At 50.5% G+C, this 21,702-nt stretch overlaps 1 protein-coding gene across 1 annotated transcript; it reads right to left on the reverse strand.

Moving 5' to 3' along the window:
- Positions 1-4,115: 4,115 nt before the first annotated feature.
- On the reverse strand, positions 4,116-20,066 carry LOC124742866 (eukaryotic translation initiation factor 3 subunit A-like). Its single transcript, XM_047248812.1, has 2 exons — positions 20,007-20,066; positions 4,116-7,115 (listed from the first exon to the last, which is right to left on the reverse strand). The coding sequence occupies exons 1-2, from the start codon at positions 20,064-20,066 to the stop codon at positions 4,116-4,118; spliced, it is 3,060 nt and encodes a 1,019-aa protein (XP_047104768.1).
- Positions 20,067-21,702: the final 1,636 nt, after the last annotated feature.

Raw genomic sequence — 21,702 nt, forward strand, 5'->3', positions numbered from 1 at the left:
TTGAACCACATTTGCCCATTAATATTTTAGATTAGATTTACTTTCATTCCAATTGATCCGTAGTGAGGAGGTCCTCCAGGATGTGGAACATGTCAGAAAAACAACAATACATGACAAATATTTACAACTAAAACAAATAAGCTAATGTACCATTCCACAGGTCCCAAGTGGAATGATCGTCATTTTTTAATGAACACTAAGTCATTTTACAAATACTATTGCACTGAATTTAAAATAAAAAAGTTTTTTATTTATTTATAAGGTAAGAAACATGTAATACAACTACTGTAATACTTATTTACAATGAACACATTACTGCACTGAAATGGTGCAGAAGTTAGATTATACTTACACACACACACACACACACACACACACACACACACACACACACACACACACACAAATTTTCAGTGAACACATTACTGCACTGAAATTGTGCAGAAGTTATGTTGTACTTATATACAAATCAGTTGGTTTTCCTAAGAAATTCATCAATGGAGTAGAAGGAGTTGGCCACCAATAAATCCTTTAGGCTTCTCTTAAACTGAATTTCATTGGTTGTTAAGCTTTTTATGGCTGCTGGCAAGTTATTGAAAATGTGTGTTCCTGAATAATGCACACCTTTTTGTACAAGACTAAGTGACTTTAAATCCTTGTGAAGATTATTCTTATTTCTAGTATTGATTCCATGAATTGAGCTGTTGGTTTGAAAAAGTGATATATTTTTAATGACAAATTTCATTAAGGAATAAATATATTGGGAAGCTGTAGTTAGTATCCCTAGTTCCCTAAACAGGCTTCTGCAGGATGTTCTTGAGTTCACACCACATATAATTCTTACTGCACGTTTTTGTGCCCGGAAAACTTTAGCTTGGCTTGATGAATTACCCCAGAAAATAATCCCATATGACATTATGGAATGAAAGTAAGCATAGTATGCCAGCTTTTTCATTTTTATATCCCCTATGTCTGACAAAATTCGCATTGCAAACAGAGACTTGTTAAGACGCTTCAGCAGTTCTGTGGTGTGCTCCTCCCAGTTGAATTTATCAAGCTGTAATCCCAAGAATTTAACACCGTCCACTTCTTCTATCTTCTTGTCATCGTATGTTAGACATATACTCTTGGGACACCCCTTACAAGTTCTGAACTGCATGTAGTGTGTTTTTTCAAAGTTTAGTGACAAAGAATTGGCTAGGAACCAGTGATTAATGTCCACAAATATTTTATTGGCTGATCTTTCTAAGACTTCACTTGATTTGCTATTTATTGCAATGTTTGTATCATCAGCAAACAAAACAAACTTGGCATCTGGTAATGTTACTGATGAAAGGTCATTGATATACACAAGAAAAAGTAAGGGCCCCAAAATGGAACCTTGTGGGACCCCACATGTAATTAGTTCCCAGTTGGATGATGCCTGATAGCTTGATACATGTCTCTTTCCTAATAACACCCTTTGTTTCCTGCCAGAGATATAAGATTTGAACCATTTTGCAGCATTTCCTGTTACACTATAATATTCTAGTTTACTTAAAAGGATATTGTGATTTACACAGTCAAATGCCTTTGACAGATCACAAAATATACCAGTTGCCTGCAATTTTTTGTCTAATGAATTAAGTACATTTTCACTGTAAGTGTAGATAGCCTTCTCAATATCAGAACCTTTTAGAAATCCAAACTGTGACTTTGACAGTATGTTATTTGAGATAAGATGGTTATAAAGACGACTGTACATTACTTTTTCGAAAATTTTTGAGAATGCTGGCAACAGTGAAATTGGACGGAAATTTGATGCTATTTCTTTATCTCCCTTCTTAAACAGTGGCTTAACTTCAGCATATTTCAGCCATTCGGGAAATATTCCACTGATAAACGACTGGTTACACAGATAGCTTAATATGTTACTTAGCTCAGAATCACATTCTTTAATTAACTTTGTTGATATTTCATCATACCCACTAGATGTTTTTGATTTTAAAGATTTTATGATGGACGTTATTTCTGTTGGGGTAGTGAGGGTCAAATTCATATTATGGAAGTTACTTGAAATGTCTGGTCTAAGGTAATCCATAGCAGCATCTACCGAACCTGACAACCCCATCTTTTCAGTAACAGTTATAAAATGTTTGTTAAAAAGTTCTGCAACACTATACACATCTGTCACCAATGCATCATTTACTCTTAATGCTATTTGTTCCTCTTCATGTCTGGTTCTACCGGTCTCCTCCTTCACTATATCCCATATTGTCTTTATTTTGTTATCTGATATGACTATCTTTTCCTTGTAATATATTTGCTTTGACATCCGTATTACAGTCTTTAATATTTTGCAGTATTTCTTATAATGTGCTATAGCATCAACATTGGAAATGTTTCGGATTGACAGATACAGTTTTCTTTTTGTTTTACAAGATACCCCTATTCCTCGAGTAATCCATGGCTTCTTTGTAGACATTGCTCTAACCTTGGTAAGTTTTGGGGGAAAGCAGTGTTCTATTGTCAGATATTTTTTATTTTGTCCTCTGCCTGAAATACTGAGCTTAAATCTAGTATCATAATTATGCGTATCACTGCACTTCAGTTTCTTTTTACAATCCAGAAAAAGATAAGTTTATACAAATACAAGGAATATACAGTGAGATATTTGTTGGACAAGGGTTTCATGACAGGACTCTCTGGACTTCAGTCCATCCATTAACCTAATGGCTCTTTCTATAACACTAACATTCTATTCAGGTGCGGGTCTGCCACACAATCCAATAATTCAATACCATAATTAAGAAATGGATAATGTTCCATAGTACACAATTTTTAGTGTTTGGATGGGCACTATTTATGCTAACTGGTTCGTAAGATACAGGCTACTGCTGGTTTTCTCACACACAGAAGTAATGTGGTTTGCCCAGCGGAGATTTTCGTCGAGGTGAACACAGATTTAATGTTACCTATTTCTGCTGATGGAATAAGACAAATATTGTTTATTTCAACGTTATGAGAACCAGTTACTTTAAATGTCAGTATCAGAGATTTTTTGAGGTTAGTGTTTAGGCCCTGATGTAGAAAATAGGCGGTTACTTCCATCAAACGCTTAGTTGAAACTATGTAATGTATCGAAGACTTGAAACTTCCTGGAAGATTAAAACTGTGTGCCCGACAGAGACTCGAACCTTTGCCTTTCGCGGGCAAGTGCTCTACCATCTGACCTACCGAAGCACGACTCACGGCCGGTACTCACAGCTTTACTTCCCCCCCTGCGGGTCCTGGGTAAGAAGAGGCTGGAGGTATTCCTGCCTGTCGTAAGAGGCGACTAAAAGGAGTACCTCCCCCTCAAGGGGGTAGTTAGCGCCTGCGTCCGGATACGGACGGTTCCACGACCTCTATTTGCGGTCATTTTGCTTTTTCACTTCTCGTTTCTTCCTTCCTTTGGTTGGTTCCTTTCTTTGCTCTTCTGCACCTCACTGTCTTCCTTACTATTTCCTTTGCCTTCTTCTCCTTGCCTTCTCATTGCCTTCTTCTCCTTGCCTTCTCATTGCCTTCTTCTCCTTGCCTTCTCATTGCCTTCTTCTCCTTGCCTTCTCATTGCCTTCTTCTCCTTGCCTTCTCATTGCCTTCTTCTCCTTGCCTTCTCATTGTCTTCTTCTCCTTGCCTTCTCATTGTCTTCTTCTCCTTGCCTTCTCATTGTCTTCTTCTCCTTGCCTTCTCATTGTCTTCTTCTCCTTGCCTTCTCATTGTCTTCTTCTCCTTGCCTTCTCATTGTCTTCTTCTCCTTGCCTTCTCATTGTCTTCTTCTCCTTGCCTTCTCATTGTCTTCTTCTCCTTGCCTTCTCATTGTCTTCTTCTCATTGTCTTCTTCTCATTGTCTTCTTCTCATTGTCTTCTTCTCATTGTCTTCTTCTCATTGTCTTCTTCTCATTGTCTTCTTCTCATTGTCTTCTTCTCATTGTCTTCTTCTCATTGTCTTCTTCTCATTGTCTTCTTCTCATTGTCTTCTTCTCATTGTCTTCTTCTCATTGTCTTCTTCTCATTGTCTTCTTCTCATTGTCTTCTTCTCATTGTCTTCTTCTGATTGTCTTCTTCTCATTGTCTTCTTCTCATTGTCTTCTTCTCATTGTCTTCTTCTCCTTGCCTTCTTCTCCTTGCCTTCTTCTCCTTGCCTTCTTCTCCTTGCCTTCTTCTCCTTGCCTTCTTCTCCTTGCCTTCTTCTCCTTGCCTTCTTCTCCTTGCCTTCTTCTCCTTGCCTTCTTCTCCTTGCCTTCTTCTCCTTGCCTTCTTCTCCTTGCCTTCTTCTCCTTGCCTTCTTCTCCTTGCCTTCTTCTCCTTGCCTTCTTCTCCTTGCCTTCTTCTCCTTGCCTTCTTCTCCTTGCCTTCTTCTCCTTGCCTTCTTCTCCTTGCCTTCTTCTCCTTGCCTTCTTCTCCTTGCCTTCTTCTCCTTGCCTTCTTCTCCTTGCCTTCTTCTCCTTGCCTTCTTCTCCTTGCCTTCTTCTCCTTGCCTTCTTCTCCTTGCCTTCTTCTCCTTGCCTTCTTCTCCTTGCCTTCTTCTCCTTGCCTTCTTCTCCTTGCCTTCTTCTCCTTGCCTTCTTCTCCTTGCCTTCTTCTCCTTGCCTTCTTCTCCTTGCCTTCTTCTCCTTGCCTTCTTCTCCTTGCCTTCTTCTCCTTGCCTTCTTCTCCTTGCCTTCTTCTCCTTGCCTTCTTCTCCTTGCCTTCTTCTCCTTGCCTTCTTCTCCTTGCCTTCTTCTCCTTGCCTTCTTCTCCTTGCCTTCTTCTCCTTGCCTTCTTCTCCTTGCCTTCTTCTCCTTGCCTTCTTCTCCTTGCCTTCTTCTCCTTGCCTTCTTCTCCTTGCCTTCTTCTCCTTGCCTTCTTCTCCTTGCCTTCTTCTCCTTGCCTTCTTCTCCTTGCCTTCTTCTCCTTGCCTTCTTCTCCTTGCCTTCTTCTCCTTGCCTTCTTCTCCTTGCCTTCTTCTCCTTGCCTTCTTCTCCTTGCCTTCTTCTCCTTGCCTTCTTCTCCTTGCCTTCTTCTCCTTGCCTTCTTCTCCTTGCCTTCTTCTCCTTGCCTTCTTCTCCTTGCCTTCTTCTCCTTGCCTTCTTCTCCTTGCCTTCTTCTCCTTGCCTTCTTCTCCTTGCCTTCTTCTCCTTGCCTTCTTCTCCTTGCCTTCTTCTCCTTGCCTTCTTCTCCTTGCCTTCTTCTCCTTGCCTTCTTCTCCTTGCCTTCTTCTCCTTGCCTTCTTCTCCTTGCCTTCTTCTCCTTGCCTTCTTCTCCTTGCCTTCTTCTCCTTGCCTTCTTCTCCTTGCCTTCTTCTCCTTGCCTTCTTCTCCTTGCCTTCTTCTCCTTGCCTTCTTCTCCTTGCCTTCTTCTCCTTGCCTTCTTCTCCTTGCCTTCTTCTCCTTGCCTTCTTCTCCTTGCCTTCTTCTCCTTGCCTTCTTCTCCTTGCCTTCTTCTCCTTGCCTTCTTCTCCTTGCCTTCTTCTCCTTGCCTTCTTCTCCTTGCCTTCTTCTCCTTGCCTTCTTCTCCTTGCCTTCTTCTCCTTGCCTTCTTCTCCTTGCCTTCTTCTCCTTGCCTTCTTCTCCTTGCCTTCTTCTCCTTGCCTTCTTCTCCTTGCCTTCTTCTCCTTGCCTTCTTCTCCTTGCCTTCTTCTCCTTGCCTTCTTCTCCTTGCCTTCTTCTCCTTGCCTTCTTCTCCTTGCCTTCTTCTCCTTGCCTTCTTCTCCTTGCCTTCTTCTCCTTGCCTTCTTCTCCTTGCCTTCTTCTCCTTGCCTTCTTCTCCTTGCCTTCTTCTCCTTGCCTTCTTCTCCTTGCCTTCTTCTCCTTGCCTTCTTCTCCTTGCCTTCTTCTCCTTGCCTTCTTCTCCTTGCCTTCTTCTCCTTGCCTTCTTCTCCTTGCCTTCTTCTCCTTGCCTTCTTCTCCTTGCCTTCTTCTCCTTGCCTTCTTCTCCTTGCCTTCTTCTCCTTGCCTTCTTCTCCTTGCCTTCTTCTCCTTGCCTTCTTCTCCTTGCCTTCTTCTCCTTGCCTTCTTCTCCTTGCCTTCTTCTCCTTGCCTTCTTCTCCTTGCCTTCTTCTCCTTGCCTTCTTCTCCTTGCCTTCTTCTCCTTGCCTTCTTCTCCTTGCCTTCTTCTCCTTGCCTTCTTCTCCTTGCCTTCTTCTCCTTGCCTTCTTCTCCTTGCCTTCTTCTCCTTGCCTTCTTCTCCTTGCCTTCTTCTCCTTGCCTTCTTCTCCTTGCCTTCTTCTCCTTGCCTTCTTCTCCTTGCCTTCTTCTCCTTGCCTTCTTCTCCTTGCCTTCTTCTCCTTGCCTTCTTCTCCTTGCCTTCTTCTCCTTGCCTTCTTCTCCTTGCCTTCTTCTCCTTGCCTTCTTCTCCTTGCCTTCTTCTCCTTGCCTTCTTCTCCTTGCCTTCTTCTCCTTGCCTTCTTCTCCTTGCCTTCTTCTCCTTGCCTTCTTCTCCTTGCCTTCTTCTCCTTGCCTTCTTCTCCTTGCCTTCTTCTCCTTGCCTTCTTCTCCTTGCCTTCTTCTCCTTGCCTTCTTCTCCTTGCCTTCTTCTCCTTGCCTTCTTCTCCTTGCCTTCTTCTCCTTGCCTTCTTCTCCTTGCCCTCTTGTCCTTGCCCTCTTGTCCTTGCCCTCTTGTCCTTGCCCTCTTGTCCTTGCCCTCTTGTCCTTGCCCTCTTGTCCTTGCCCTCTTGTCCTTGCCCTCTTGTCCTTGCCCTCTTGTCCTTGCCCTCTTGTCCTTGCCCTCTTGTCCTTGCCCTCTTGTCCTTGCCCTCTTGTCCTTGCCCTCTTGTCCTTGCCCTCTTGTCCTTGCCCTCTTGTCCTTGCCCTCTTGTCCTTGCCCTCTTGTCCTTGCCCTCTTCTCCTTGCCCTCTTCTCCTTGCCCTCTTCTCCTTGCCCTCTTCTCCTTGCCCTCTTCTCCTTGCCCTCTTCTCCTTGCCCTCTTCTCCTTGCCCTCTTCTCCTTGCCCTCTTCTCCTTGCCCTCTTCTCCTTGCCCTCTTCTCCTTGCCCTCTTCTCCTTGCCCTCTTCTCCTTGCCCTCTTCTCCTTGCCCTCTTCTCCTTGCCCTCTTCTCCTTGCCTCCTTCGGTCTCCGCCTCGGCGTTTGAGACAGTCTGTCCTCTCTCTCCCCCCCTGCGGGTCCGTGGTAAGAATATATCCGAGGTATTCCTGCCTGTCGTAAGAGGCGACTAAAAGGAGTTTCAACCGTTTCGGCCTTCCATGTAATGGTCCCCCTTGGGGTTTGACCTCCATTTTTCAAAATTTTACAGAAGTACGAGCCTTTTGGGGAAGGACACCTTACACGGTGTACCACTGGTCCTAAGTGCACTAAGACCTTGGCACTCAGCATTGCACCGGCGTTGTAATTATACCCACTATTCCTCAAATTGGGCCTAAACGCCTGATGGGTTGTCCAAGTTACGCCCATAGTGCATCTCCATCGGCACCAGCGATCATGATGGACTTTCCATGGCACCAGAAGTCCAGCACTGTAGCCAGCCCGTTGTGGTGGGGCCGACATTTACCCTCTAGGTTGTAGCCCCCTGACAACACAGGGATCGTACTGCCGATACCTGAGCTGCACCCTCCCCACGTCGGCCAAGGAGTAGATGCCCGTCTACTTGGGGCATCAGGACTCCCGGCAATGGTCATCCTGCCAGGTGGCCCTTGCTGCAGCTGGGTGGCGCCCATGGGGAGAGCCCCTGGTCGGAGTGGGTGGTATCGGGGCGGACGTTTCGCAGATGAAATGTCAACATGTATCAGGTCGCTCTGCGGCCGAGTCTTTCAAAGGAAAAGGTACCGTTTCTAGTTCTGGTTCTCCTGCCCTTTACCCCTTGGCCACTCCATGGGAGGAGGGACAGGCCCGCCGGCTTGGGGCGAAGTATTTCCCCCGCTATTTGGTCTGTTCTCGAACCGATGGGGGGACGTTCGCCACCTCCAAGCCCATGTTCTTTGTTCAGCACATTGAGGACGTCTTTGGGGAAATCGAGGCTCTCAGTAAAATGCATTCGGGGTCCGTTCTTATAAAGACCACCTCCGCCACACAGTCGGCAGTGCTCCAGGCATGCGACAGACTAGGGGACATCCCAATGTCCATTGTCCCGCATGTGGCACTGAATAGGACGCATGGGGTTATGTTTCAACGGGACCTCCTGCTGCAATCTGATGAGCTCAAGGCCAACCTGGAGCGCCGAGGCGTGCATTTCGTCCGGCGAGTCCAGCGCGGCCCCAAAGACCGTCGCATCGACACCGGGGCCTTTATCCTCGCCTTCGAGGGGGACGTTCTCCCAGAGAAGGTAAAGGTGATGTGCTACCGGTGTGACGTGCGACCTTACGTCCCGCCTCCTATGCGCTGTTTTAGGTGTTTGCGCTTTGGGCACATGTCATCATGGTGTGAGGTTGAGCCCCTTTGTGGCGATTGTGGACGTCCTCTTCGTGAGGAACATACATGCACCCCACCACCTCGGTGCGTTAATTGTCCTGGCGTCCACTCGCCTAGATCCTCAGACTGCCCCGCATATCAGGAGGAAAAGAAGATACAAGAAATCAAAACTTTGGATCGGCTCTCTTATTCTGAGGCCCAGAAGTAGTACGACCACCTCATTTGCCTCAGTTGTGTCCACTCCTTCCGCGGTATCCTCACCCCTATCCTGTCCCCCTCCGCTTCCTCCGCCCATCAGGGGGCTCTGCCTCCCCTCCCAAATCCCTCCCTTTCAAATTCTCCTCCCCCGTAGACCCCACCCCCTCTGCCCCAGGGGCCACCCATCCTCCTCCTCCTCCCCCCCACGCCACCTGAGAAGCGATCCTCTTCTCAGGCGTCCATCGGGGAAACGTTCTGGACCCCAGCTTCCGAGGTCCGGCGTTCCAAAACGGACCCCGTGCGTGAGGACCTTCTTCGGGTCCAGCCCACCATCCCTGTGCCTCCTCGGCCTTCCTAGAAGGCCTCCAAGAAGTAGTCTCTATCCCCTTCTCCACCCCGACGCGTTTCGTCTGACGCTCCGTCCGTGAGTCGCTGCTCCCGGCCGTCCTCAGTTTCGCTGGGACGCTCTGCTGCCAGGCGCTCCGCCAGCCTTTCGTCGGAAAAGATGCGGCCCGTCCTACACAACCAGGGACAGCGGCCGCAGCTGGCGATGAGTCGATGGAACTGGATCCGCCTGCCGTCGGTTGTAGCGTAGTTCCCTCGCAACCTGGCCCTCTGCGGCCGTCGAGGTGACCAGCTCTTCCCTCGTCTCGTTCCCCCAACCTTTTGACTAGCGATGGCGTTGTTTCATTGGAACATAAGAGGTATTCGATCTAATCAGGAGGAATTACAACTGCTCCTCCGCCTGCACTGTCCGCTCGTTCTTGGTCTCCAGGAAACGAAGTTGCGCCCGACTGACTGTATTGCCTTTACCCACTATACCTCGGAGCGGTATGACCTCACCACTGTGGACGGTATCCCAGCTCATGGTGGGGTCATGTTGCTCGTTCGGGACGATGTTTATTACTATCCCATCCCATTGACCACCCCACTCCAAGCAATAGCTGTCAGCATTACTCTATCTGCTTGTACCTTTTCAGTTTGTACCATCTACACTCCACCATCATCTGCTGTTAGTCGGGCTGACATGATGCACCTGATCGTTCAGCTTCCCCTGCCGTTTTTATTGTTTGGCGACTTCAATGCCCATCATCCCCTTTGGGGCTCTCCTGCGTCCTGTCCAAGAGGCTCACTCTTGGCGGATGTCTTCAACCATCTCAATCTTGTCTGCCTCAATACCGGCGCCCCGACTTTCCTTTCGGACTCTACTCATACCTACTCCCACTTGGACCTCTCGATCTGTTCTACCACTCTTGCCCGTCGGTTTGAGTGGTATGTCCTTTCTGACACACATTCGAGCGACCACTTCCCCTGTGTCGTTCGTCTCCTGCACCACACCCCATCCCCAAGTCCTTCGAGGTGGAACATACTGCAAGCTGACTGGGGACTGTACTTCTCCCTGGCGACCTTTCCCGACCACGATTTTCCCAGTTGTGACAGTTAGGTCGAATACCTCACGGCTGTTATCACCAATGCTGCCCAACGTCCCATTCCTCGTACTACTTCTTCACGTCGCGTTTCCGTCCCCTGGCGGAACGAGGCTTGTAGGGACGCTATCCGTGCTCGACAACGTGCTTCACGCACCTTTCGCCGCCATCCTACGTTGGCGAATTGTATAGAATACAAACGACTCCGAGCGCAATGCCGTAGAGTCATCAAAGACAGCAAAAAAGCTTGTTGGGCCTCTTTTACCAGCTCCTTTAACAGTTTCACTCCCTCTTCTGTCGTTTGGGGTAGCCTGCGCCGGCTGTCGGGCATTAAGGCCCACTCCTCGGTACCTGGCCTGACCTCAGGTAATGAGGTCCTTGTTGATCCTGTGGCTGTCTCCAACGCCTTTGGCCGCTTTTTCGCGGAGGTTTCAAGCTCCGCCCATTACCATCCTGCCTTCCTTCCCAGGAAAGAGGCAGAAGAGGCTCGGCGACCTTCCTTCCACTCGCTGAATCTGGAAACTTATAATGCCCCCTTTACTATGCGGGAACTCGAACGTGCGCTTGCATTGTCTAGGTCCTCTGCTCCGGGGCCAGATGCCATTCACGTTCTGATGCTGGCACACCTTTCTCCGGCGGGCAAAAGCTTCCTTCTTCATACCTACAATCGCGTCTGGATCGAAGGTCAAGTCCCCATGCGTTGGCGTGACGCCGTTGTTGTTCCTATACCCAAACCCGGGAAGGATAGACACCTTCCTTCTAGTTACCGCCCCATTTCTCTTACAAGCTGTGTCTGTAAGGTGAAGGAGCGCATGGTTAATGCTCGGTTAATCTGGATTCTTGAATCTCGACGACTACTTCCTAATGTCCAATGCGGCTTTCGTCGCCGCCGCTCCGCTGTTGACCACCTTGTGACCTTGTCGACGTTCATCATGAACAACTTTTTGCGAAGGCGCCAAACGGTAGCCATGTTCTTAGACTTTGAGAAGGCTTATGATACCTGTTGGAGAGGAGGTATCCTCCGCACTACGCACAGGTGGGGCCTACGCGGTCGCCTGCCCCATTTTATTGATTCCTTTTTAACGGATCGAGAGTTTAGGGTAGGTGTGGGTTCCGTATTGTCCGACGTCTTCCTCCAGGAGAATGGAGTGCCTCAGGGCTCTGTCTTGAGCGTAGCCCTTTTTGCCATAGCGATCAATCCAATTATGGATTGCATTCCACCTACTGTCTCAGGCTCTCTCTTTGTCGATGACTTCACGATCTACTGCAGTGCCCAGAGAACATGCTACCTGGAGCGCTGCCTTCAGCATTGTCTAGACAGCCTCTACTCATGGAGCGTGGCAAATGGCTTCCGGTTCTCTGAAGAGAAGACAGTTTGTATCAACTTTTGGCGATATAAAGCGTTCCTTCCGCCATCCTTACATCTCGGTCCCGTTGTTCTCCCATTCGTGGACACAATTAAGATTCTAGGGCTCACGTTGGACAGGAAACTGTGTTGGTCTCCACATGTCTCTTATTTGGCGGCCCGTTGTACACGTTCCCTTAATGTCCTCAGAGTTCTTCGCGGTTCATCTTGGGGAGCGGATCGCACTGTCCTGCTTCGCTTGTATCGGTCCATAGTCCGATCGAAGCTGCATTATGGGAGCTTCGTCTACTCGTCCACTCGGCCGTCCCTCTTACGCCGGCTCAACTCCATCCACCATCGGGGGATACATCTTGTGACCGGAGCCTTCTACACTAGTCCTTTGGAGAGTCTTTATGCTGAAGCTGCCGAGTTACCATTGACCTACCGGCGCGACGTACTGCTGTGTCGGTATGCCTGCCTGCTGTTGTCTATGCCCGACCACCCCTCTTACGAGTCCTTCTTCGCTGATTCTCTCGACCGTCAGTACGGGTTGTATGTGTCTGCCCTGCTGCCCCCCGGAGTCCGCTTCCGTCGCCTGCTTCGACAATTGGATTTTGCCCTCGCTACCACCTTCAGAGAGGGTGAGAGCCCGACACCACCTTGGCTCCAGGCTCCGGTTCCTATTTATCTCGACCTCAGCTCACTCCCGAAGGAGGGTACTCCGGCTGCAGTGTATTGCTCACGGTTTGTCGAACTTCGTGCTCGACTTGCCGGTCACACCTTTATTTACACCGATGGCTCCAAAGCTGATGATGGTGTCGGCTGTGCCTTTGTCATCGGGGCCGCCACCTTTAAATACCGGCTCCTCGACCAATGTTCCAGCTTTACGGCCGAGCTTTTTGCTCTCCATCAGGCTGTTCAGTATGCCCGCCGCCACCGCCATTCATCGTATGTACTCTGCTCTGACTCCCTCAGTGCTCTTCATAGCCTTGGAGCTCCCTATCCGGTCCATCCCTTGATTCAACGGATACAGCAGTCCTTCCATTCTTTCGCTAATAATGGGGGTTCTGTCAGCTTTCTGTGGGTTCCCGGACATGTAGGCGTGCCTGGGAATAAGGCTGCGGATGCTGCAGCCAAGGCTGCACTCCTCCTGCCTCGACCAGCCTCCCATTGTGTCCCGTCATCTGACGTTCGTGGGGATGTATGTAAGAGGATTGTGTCGTTGCGGTGGTATGCTTGGTCATCCCTCCAAGGAAACAAGCTCCGGGCAGTAAAACCACTCCCAACTGCTTGGACAACATCCTCCCGACCATCTCGGTGCGAGGAGGTCCTTCTGACCAGGTTGTGGATTGTGCATTGCCGGTTTAGCCACCGCTACCTGTTCTCCGGTGATCCAGCCCCGCAGTGCCCTTGTGGTCAGGCATTAACTGTGCACCATGTTTTATTGTCGTGTCCCCGCTTTAGTCAATCTCGTGTTATCCTGTCCCTGCCATCTACTTTACCGGATGTTTTAGCTGATGACGCTCGAGCAGCTGCTCATATTCTGCGATTTATAACTTAAACTGTCTTGTCCAAAGACATTTAACCTTTTTACTTATTTTATCTGCATCTTTGTCAGGTAATTCTTGTGTCCCCCCATTCCCTTGAGTTTTAGGAGATTCCATTTGCTCTAACACCAGTGACTGGGCGCTAATGACCTCAGCAGTTGAGCGCCCTTAAACCCTACCAAAAAAAAATTCTCTCCCTCTCTTCTTTTTCCTTCGTCCCTGTGCATGCCTGAAGGCAGACCCATGCGTTCGCATGCGTAGCCGGTAATGGGGTAACCCGTAATTCCCCACGCTGGGTAGACATGTAAGGCATGCACGTACCCCCTGGTAAAGGCCAGGCCCAGGGAGGGGTGATTGCCTGAGCTGATACCTTCTGACCATGCGGATTGGTCCCTCCGTCTGTTTCTCGGGAGGTGTGACCTGAGGTGTAAACTTTCACCTAAGGTGGGAATGCCCTCTGAGAGGGTCCCCATAAGGAAGGAGCACGCCATCGGAGACGCTGGCAATCATGGGGGATTCCTCCACAATGGATTTCTCTTCTCTCTCGACTTCTGCCCAAAAACGGAAACTTGCCCAGCCACCAGTGACAAAAGTACTACCACATGCCCCACAGTTCCTAGTCGTTTCTCGATCTGAGGACGGAAAGGATTTTTCCTCCTTTAACCCTTTCGTTATCCAGAAGGGCGTAGATGCCATAGCCGGATCTGTCAAATCTTGTACCAGGTTGCGTAACGGTACATTATTACTAGAAACTGAGAGCGCCTTTCAGGCATAAAAACTGCTTCGGGCCACACTCCTGTACACGTTCCCTGTCTGGGTGGAGGCTCACCGAACTTTGAATTCGTCTCGTGGTGTAGTCTATACAAGCTCCCTCGACGGATTGACTGACGAGGAGATTCAATCTTTCCTCGCTGAGCAGGGCGTGACGGCTGTCCATAGGGTCATGAAAAAGGTCAACAAAGACCTTGTACCGACCCGGACACTTTTCTTGACCTTCGATAGTGTTCAGCTGCCATCGCGCATCAAGGCAGGCTACGAGGTTATTTCTGTTCGCCCCTATGTCCCGACACCTACGCGCTGCTACCAGTGTCAGCGTTTCAATCACACTCGACAGTCTTGTTCCAATGCGGCTAAATGTGTCACTTGTGGCAGGGATGCCCATGAGGGTGACTGTCCACCTCCGTCTCCTCGTTGTGTGAACTGTCAGGGTGACCACGCCACATCTTCCCGCGACTGTCCTGTCTGTTAGGAAGAACGCTGTATCCAAGAAATTCAGGTCAAAGAGAAAGTGTCCACCTCGGCTGTTCGCAAGCTATTGGCTAGTAGGAAGCCCACGCTGCTCCCAGCGGGGAAATACAGTACTGTCCTCGCCTCTCCTCGGACTACCAGGGAGGTGGCAACCCAGACAAGCGATCTGACCTTCAGCACCACGGTCGTCCGTTCGGCCAGTGCTAAGATCGAGCGGTCGACGTCTCCTCTTCCTCCCATCACCCCACAGACACCAGCCCCTTCATCAGCTTCTGCTAAGACGAAGGCCCAGAAGTCAGATGCACGGGCCTTCAAGAAGGAATCGTCCCGTACAGACTTCCTACGTACCTTGACCTCCTAGCCTTCGACCGGTACTTCCGCCAAACGTCCTTCCAAGAAGGCTCATAGGAAGCACAGTTCTCCTTCTCCGCCATGGCGCATTTCTTCTCCTGCGCCACCCAGCGGTTGCCGCCCCAAGCCGTCATCCGTTTCGCCTGGCCGCACCGCTGGTAGCCGAACATCTGGCCGTTCTCTGGCGGAGGAACCTCCCCTCCCGGCCATCTTCCCAAGATGGCCGATGACCCTATAGACCCAATAGACGATGACTGTCCGCCTACTGATAGCGGCGGCAGTGCTCGCTCGAAGCCAGGCCCTCAGAGGCCTTCGAGGTGACCCCTTCTTTCATCTTCCTTTTCTTCTTACGATGGCACTTATTCACTGGAATATTCGCAGCATTCGCTCCAACCGAGAGGACTTGAAGTTGCTGCTCCGCTTGCACCGTCCACTCGTCGTAGCCCTCCAGGAAACGAAGCTACGCCCATGCGACCAAATTGCCTTGGCACACTACACCTCTGTGCGTTTTGACCTACCCCCTGTGGTAGGTATTCCGGCTCATGGAGGGGTTATGTTGCTGGTCCGGGATGATATTTACTATGATCCCATCACATTGCACACTGGCCTGCAGGCTGTTGCCATCCGCATTACTCTCCCCAATTTTACATTTTGCGTTTGTACCATGTACACTCCATCATCATCTGCCGTTACCTGGGCAGACATGATGCAGCTTATTGCTCAGCTACCTGCCCCATTTATGTTAACTGGAGACTTCAATGCCCACCATCCCCTTTGCGGCTCTCCGGCATCCTGCCCGAGGGGCTCCCTGTTAGCAGACCTTTTCAACCAGCTCAATCTTGTCTGCCTCAATACTGGCGCCCCTACTTTTCTTTCAGACACATCTCACACCTATTCCCATTTAGACCTCTATATGTACTACCCAACTTGCACGCCGGTTTGAGTGGTATGCACATTCTGATACATATTCGGGCGACCACTTCCCGTGTGTTATCCATCTCCTGCAGCACACCCCCTCCGCGTGCTCACCTAGTTGGATCATCTCCAAAGCAGACTGGGGGCTCTTCTCTTCCAGGGTGACCTTTCAGGATCAAACCCTCACTAGCTGCGATCGTCAGGTCGCACACCTCACGGAAGTTATTCTCGCTGCTGTTGAATATTCCATCCCTCACCCTACTTCTTCTCCGCGTCGCGTACCAGCCCCCTGGTGGACCGCAGCATGTAGAGACTCTTTACGTGCTCGTCGACGTGCTTTACGCACCTTTAAACGCCACCCTACAGTGGCGAATTGTATCAATTATAAACGATTACGTGCACAGTGTCGTCGTATTATTAAAGAAAGCAAGAAAGCCAGCTGGGCTGCTTTCACAAGCACCTTCAACAGTTTTACTCCTTCTGTTGTCTGTGGTAGCCTGCGCCGACTATCTGGCACTAAGGTCCACTCACCAGTTTCTGGCTTGACGGTCGCAAATGACGTCCTTGTGGCCCCTGTGGATGTCTCCAATGCCTTCGGCCGCTTTTTCACAGAGGTTTCGAGCTTCGCTCATTACCACCCTGCCTTCCTCCCCCGCAAACAGGCAGAGGACGCTAGGCCACCTAACTTCCGCTCCTCGAATTGTGAAAGTTATAATGCCCCATTCACCATGCGGGAACTCGAAAACGCACTTGGCCGATCACGGTCGTCCGGTTCAGGGCCTGATTCTATTCATATTCAGATGCAGAAGAACCTTTCTCCTGCGGGTATAGGTTTTCTTCTTCGTACTTAAAATCGCATCAGGATTGAGGGACATGTTCCCGCATGCTGGCGCGAGTCCATTGTTGTCCCTATTCCTAAGCTGGGGAAGGACAAGCACTTGCCTTCCAGTTATCGACCCATCTTGCTTACCAGCTGTGTCTGTAAAGTGATGGAGCGAATGGTTAACTCTCGTTTGGTTTGGCTGCTTGAGTCTCGACGCCTACTTACCAATGTACAATGTGGATTTCGTAGGCGCCGCTCTGCTGTTGACCATCTGGTTACCTTGTCGACCTTCATTATGAATAACTTCTTGCGGAAGCGCCTGACCGCGGCTGTGTTCTTTGATTTGGAGAAGGCTTACGACACCTGTTGGAGGGCGGGCATTCTCTGCACCATGCATACATGGGGCCTTCGCGGTCGCCTCCCTCTTTTTATTCGTTCCTTTTTAATGGATCGACAGTTCAGGGTACGTGTGGGTTCTGTCCTGTCAGACACCTTTCGCCAGGAGAATGGGGTGCCACAGGGCTCAGTTTTGAGCGTCGCTCTCTTCGCCATAGCGATCAATCCAATAATGGATTGCCTCCCAGCTGATGTATCAGGCTCCATTTTCGTGGACGATTTTGCCATCTATTGCATCACGCAGCTTACGTGTTTCCTGGAGCGCTGTCTTCAGCGTTCTCTTGACCGTCTTTACTCCTGGAGTGTCGCCAATGGCTTCCGTTTTTCTGCCGAGAAGACGGTCTGTATTAACTTCTGGCGCTACAAAGAGTTTCTCCCACCGTCCTTACGACCCGGTCCCGTTGCTCTCCCATTCGTGGAGACAACAAAATTTTTAGGTCTTACATTTGACAGGAAACTTAGTTGGTCTCCACATGTCATATTTGGCTGCCCATTGTACCCGTTCTCTAAATGTCGTCCGTGCTCTGTGTGGTATGTCGTGGGGAGCGGATCGAACCGTCCTACTTCGCCTATATCGGTCGATCGTCCGCTCCAAGCTGGATTATGGGAGCTTCGTATACTCTGCACGGCCATCCATCTTACGCCGCCTCAACTCCATACAACATCGGGGCTTACGACTTACGATCGGAGCGTTTTATACTAGTCCCGTAGAGTGTCTTCATGCTGACGCTGGCGAATTGCCACTCACCTACCGGCGCGATATACTGCTTTGTCGGTATGCCTCTGGGCTACTGGAAATGCCCGACCACCCGTCTTATCGTTCCTTTTTTGATGACTCTCTCGACCGTCAATACGGGTTGTATGTCTCTGCCCTGCTACCCCCTGGAGTTCGCTTTCGTCGCCTCCTTTAACACCTTAATTTTTCACTCCCTGCAACCTTTCGAGTGGGCGAGAGCCACACGCCACCTTGGCTCCAGGCTCATGTTAGCGTCCACCTTGACTTCTGCTCGCTCCCGAAGGAGGTTACCCTCGGTTCAGTCTACCACTCCCTTTTTGTCGAACTTCGTTCGAAGTTCATTAATATGACCTTCAATTATACAGATGGATCAAAGACCAATGACGGGGTCAGGTGTTCTTTTATTGTCGGGGCACAAAGTTTCAAATATCGGCTCCATGGCCATTGTTCGGTCTTCACAGCTGAGCTCTTTGCCCTCTACCAGGCTGCTCTTTACATCTGCCGCCACCGCCATTCTGCTTATGTCGTCTGCTCCGATTCCCTTGAGCGCTATCCAGAGCCTCAGTGATCCCTACCCGGTGCACCCTTTCGTGCACCAGATCCAATGCTCTCTTCAGCAGCTGGTGGACGTCGGTTCTCCGGTTAGCTTTGTTGGTTCCTGGCCATGTCGGTATCCCTGGGAACGAAGCTGCTGATGCCGTGGCCAAGGCTGCGGTCCTGCAGCCTAGGACAGCTTCTTGTTGTGTCCCTTCATCAGAATGTTGCAGGGTCATTTGTCGGCGCATTTTATCGCTGTGGCATGCCGATTGGGCTGCACTTACAGACAACAAGCTTCGGGTCCTGAAACCTCTTCCCGTGGCTTGGACGTCCTCCTCACGCCCTTCTCGGCGGGAGGAGGTCGTCGTTTTGGCCCGGTTACGAATTGGACACTGCCGGTTCAGCCATCGCCATCTGCTGACGACTGTGCCGGCGCCGTTCTGCCCATGTGGGCAATTGCTGACGGTCCGCCACATTTTAACGTCCTGTCCGGATTTTAACACCCTGCATCTTGATCTTGGCCTGCCATGTACTGTAGAAGCCATTTTAGCGGATGACCCACGAGCAGCTGCTCGCGTTCTTCATTTTATCAATTTGACAACCCTCTCATTTGATTATGCTATTTTCTTTTTTTTTAATCCTATGCCTGTCAGTCTGTCTTTTATCGTAATTTCCGTTTCGTTGCTGTTTTAAACTTGACTCGCGGTGCATTCCTAACGTCGTCTGGGCGCTAATGACTGTTTAAGTTGTGCGCGCTAAAACCACAAAAAAAAATCTGCACTTACAATCATGTTGGACTTTCCATGGCACCCGAAATCCGGCACGGTAGCCAGCCCGTTGTGGTGGGGTCGTCATGTACCCTCTAGGTTGTAGCCCCCTGACAACACAGGGATTGTACAGCCGATACCTGAGCTGCACCCTCCCCACGTCAGCCAAGGAGTAGATGCCCGTCTCCTTGGGGCATCAGGACTCCCGGCAACGGTCATCCTGCCAGGTGGTCCTTGCTGAGGCTGGGTGGCGCCCTTGGGGAGAGCCCCTGGTCGGAGTGGATGGCATCGGGTGGACGTTTCGCAGATGAAATGTCAACATGTATCAGGTCGCTCTGCGGCTGAGTCTATTAACAAGAAAGGTACTGTCTCTAGTTCTGGTTTTCCTGCCCTTTCCCCCTTGGCCACTCCCTGGGAGGAAGAACAGGCCCGCCGGCTTGGGATGGAGTACTTCCCCTGCTATTTAGTCTGTTCTTGGACAGATGGGGGGACGTTCGCCACCTCCAAGCCCATGTTCTTTGTCCAGCACATCGAGGACGTCTTCGAGGAAATCGAGGCTCTCAGTAAAACGCGTTCGGGGTCCGTTCTTATAAAGACCATCTCCGCAACACAGTCGGCAGTGCTCCAGGTGTGCGACAGACTAGGGGACATCCCAATGTCCATTGTCCCGCATGTGGCACTGAATAGGACGCATGGTTATTTTTCAACGGGACCTCCTGCTGCAATCTGAGGAGCAGCTCAGGGCCAACCTGGAGTGCCGAGGCGTGCATTTCGTCCGGCGAGTCCAGCACAGCCCCAAAGACCGTCTCATCGACACCAGGGCGTTATCCTCGCCTTCGTGGGGACGTTCTCCCGGAGAAGGTAAAGGTGATGTGCTACCGGTGCGACGTGCGACCTTACGTCCCACCTCCTATGTGCTGCTTTCGGTGTTTGCGCTTTGGGCACATGTCGTCACGGTGTGAGGCTGGGCACCTTTTTGGCGATTGTGGACGTCCTCTTCATGAGGAACATACATGCACCCCACCACCTCGGTGCGTCAATTGTCCTGGCACCCACTCGCCTAGATGTTTAGACTGCCCCATGTATCAGATGGAGAAGAAGACTCAAGAATTAAAAACTTTGGATCGTATCTTATTCTGAGGCCTGGAAGAAGTATGTCAGCCTCCATCCCATGATGTTCACAAGATCGTTTGCCTCAGTCGTGTCCCCTCCTTCCACAGTATCCTCACCCCATCCTGTCCCACCTCCACCTCCTCCCTCCATCCAGGGTCTACGCCTGTGTCCCAAATCCCTCCCTTCCAAATCATCCTCCACGACGCCCTCCGCTCTCTCTGCTCCAGGGGCCACCCTACCTCCTCCTCCCCTCCCCCGCCCCCGCCGCCTGAGAAGCGATCCTCCTCACAGGTGTCCATCGGGGAAACGTTCTGGACCCCGGCTTCCGAGGTCCGGCGTTCCAAAATGAAAATGGACCCCGCGTGTGAGGACCTTCTTCGGGTCCAGGCCACCATCCCTGTGCCTCCTCGGACTTCCAAGAAGGCCTCCAAGAAGTAGTCTCTATCCCCCTCTCCACCCCGGCGCATTTCGTCTGACACTCCATCCGTGAGTCGCTGCTCCCGGCCGTCCTCAGTTTCGCTGGGACGCTCTGCTGCCAGGTGCTCAGCTGGCCTCTCGTCAGCGAATGATGCTGCCCCTCCTACGCAACCCATGACAGCAGCCGCAGCTGGCGACGACTCAATGGAACAGGATCCGCCCCCCGCCGGTTGTAGCGTTGTTCCCCCGAAAGATGGCCCTCCCCGGCCGTCAAGATGACCAGGTCTTCCCCGTATCGTTCCCCCCTTTTTTTTGACCAGCGATGGGCTTGTTACATTGGAACATAAGAGGTATTCGATCTAATCTGGAGGAGTTACAACTGCTCCTCTGCCTGCACTGTCCGCTCGTCCTTGGTCTCCAAGAAACCAAGTAGTGCCCAACTGACCGTATTGCCTTTACCCACTATACCTCGGAGCGGTATGACCTCACCCCTGTGGACGTTATTCCAGCTCATGGTGGGGTCATGTTGCTCGTTCGGGACGATGTCTATTACCATCGCATCCCATTGACCACCCCACTCCAATAGCTGTCCATATTACTCTTTTTGCCTTTCCTTTTTCTGTTTGTACCATCTACACTCCGTCATCCGCAGTTAGTCGGGCTGACATGATGCACCTGATTGTTCAGCTTCCTCCGCCGTTTTTATTGTTTGGCGACTTCAATGCCCATCATCCCCTTTGGGGCTCTCCTGCATCCTGTCAAAGAGGCTCCCTCTTGGCGGATGTCTTCAACCATCTCAATCTTGTCTGTCTCAATACTGGCGCCACGACTTTCCTCTCGGAATCTACTCATATTTACTCCCACATGGACCTTTCGATCTGTTCTACCACTCTTGCCTGTCGGTTCGAGTGGTATGTACTTTCTGACACCTATTCGAGCGACCACTTCACCTGTGTCGTTCGTCTCTTGCACCACACCCCATCCCCACGTCCTTCATGCTGGAACATACCGAAAGCTGACTGGGGACTTTACTCCTCCCTGGCGACCTTCCTGGACCACGATTTTCTCAGTTGTGACAGTCAGGTCGAATACCTCACGGTTGTTATTGTCAATGCTGACGAACCTTCCATTCCTCGTACTACCTCTTCTTCACATAGTTTCCATTCCCTGGTGGAATGAGACTTGTAGAGACGCTATCCGTGCTCGACGACGTGCTCGACAACGTGCTTTATGCACCTTTCGCTGCCATCCTACGTTGGCGAATTGTATTGGATACAAACGACTCCGAGCGCAATGCTGTAGGGTCATCAAAGACAGCACATATGCTTGTTGGGCCTCTTTCACCAGCTCCTTTAACAGTTTTAATCCCTCTTCTGTCATTTGGGGTGGTCTGCACCGGCTGTCGGGCATTAAGGCCCACTCCTCGGTAACTGGCCCCCCCCCCCCCAGGGGGTCCGCAAATCTTTTGTGGATACGTGCGTGGTGAGCACGGGGCCCCGAGCCATTGCAGCCTTCTTT

The sequence above is a fragment of the Schistocerca piceifrons genome, unplaced genomic scaffold (genome assembly GCF_021461385.2).
Source record: "Schistocerca piceifrons isolate TAMUIC-IGC-003096 unplaced genomic scaffold, iqSchPice1.1 HiC_scaffold_2340, whole genome shotgun sequence".
NCBI classification, from domain to species: Eukaryota; Metazoa; Arthropoda; class Insecta; order Orthoptera; family Acrididae; genus Schistocerca; species Schistocerca piceifrons.

Excerpts from the sequence above, each read along its gene's own strand:
- LOC124742866 (XM_047248812.1), bottom strand. The coding sequence starts at position 20,066 with ATGGACACCTGTGAGGAGGATCGCTTCTCAGGCGGCGGGGGCGGGGGA. Across the intron at positions 7,116-20,006 it reads GCGGGGGAGGGGAGGAGGAG|GGGGGGAGAGAGAGGACAGA; the intron begins GTAGGGTGGCCC and ends ACGGACCCGCAG.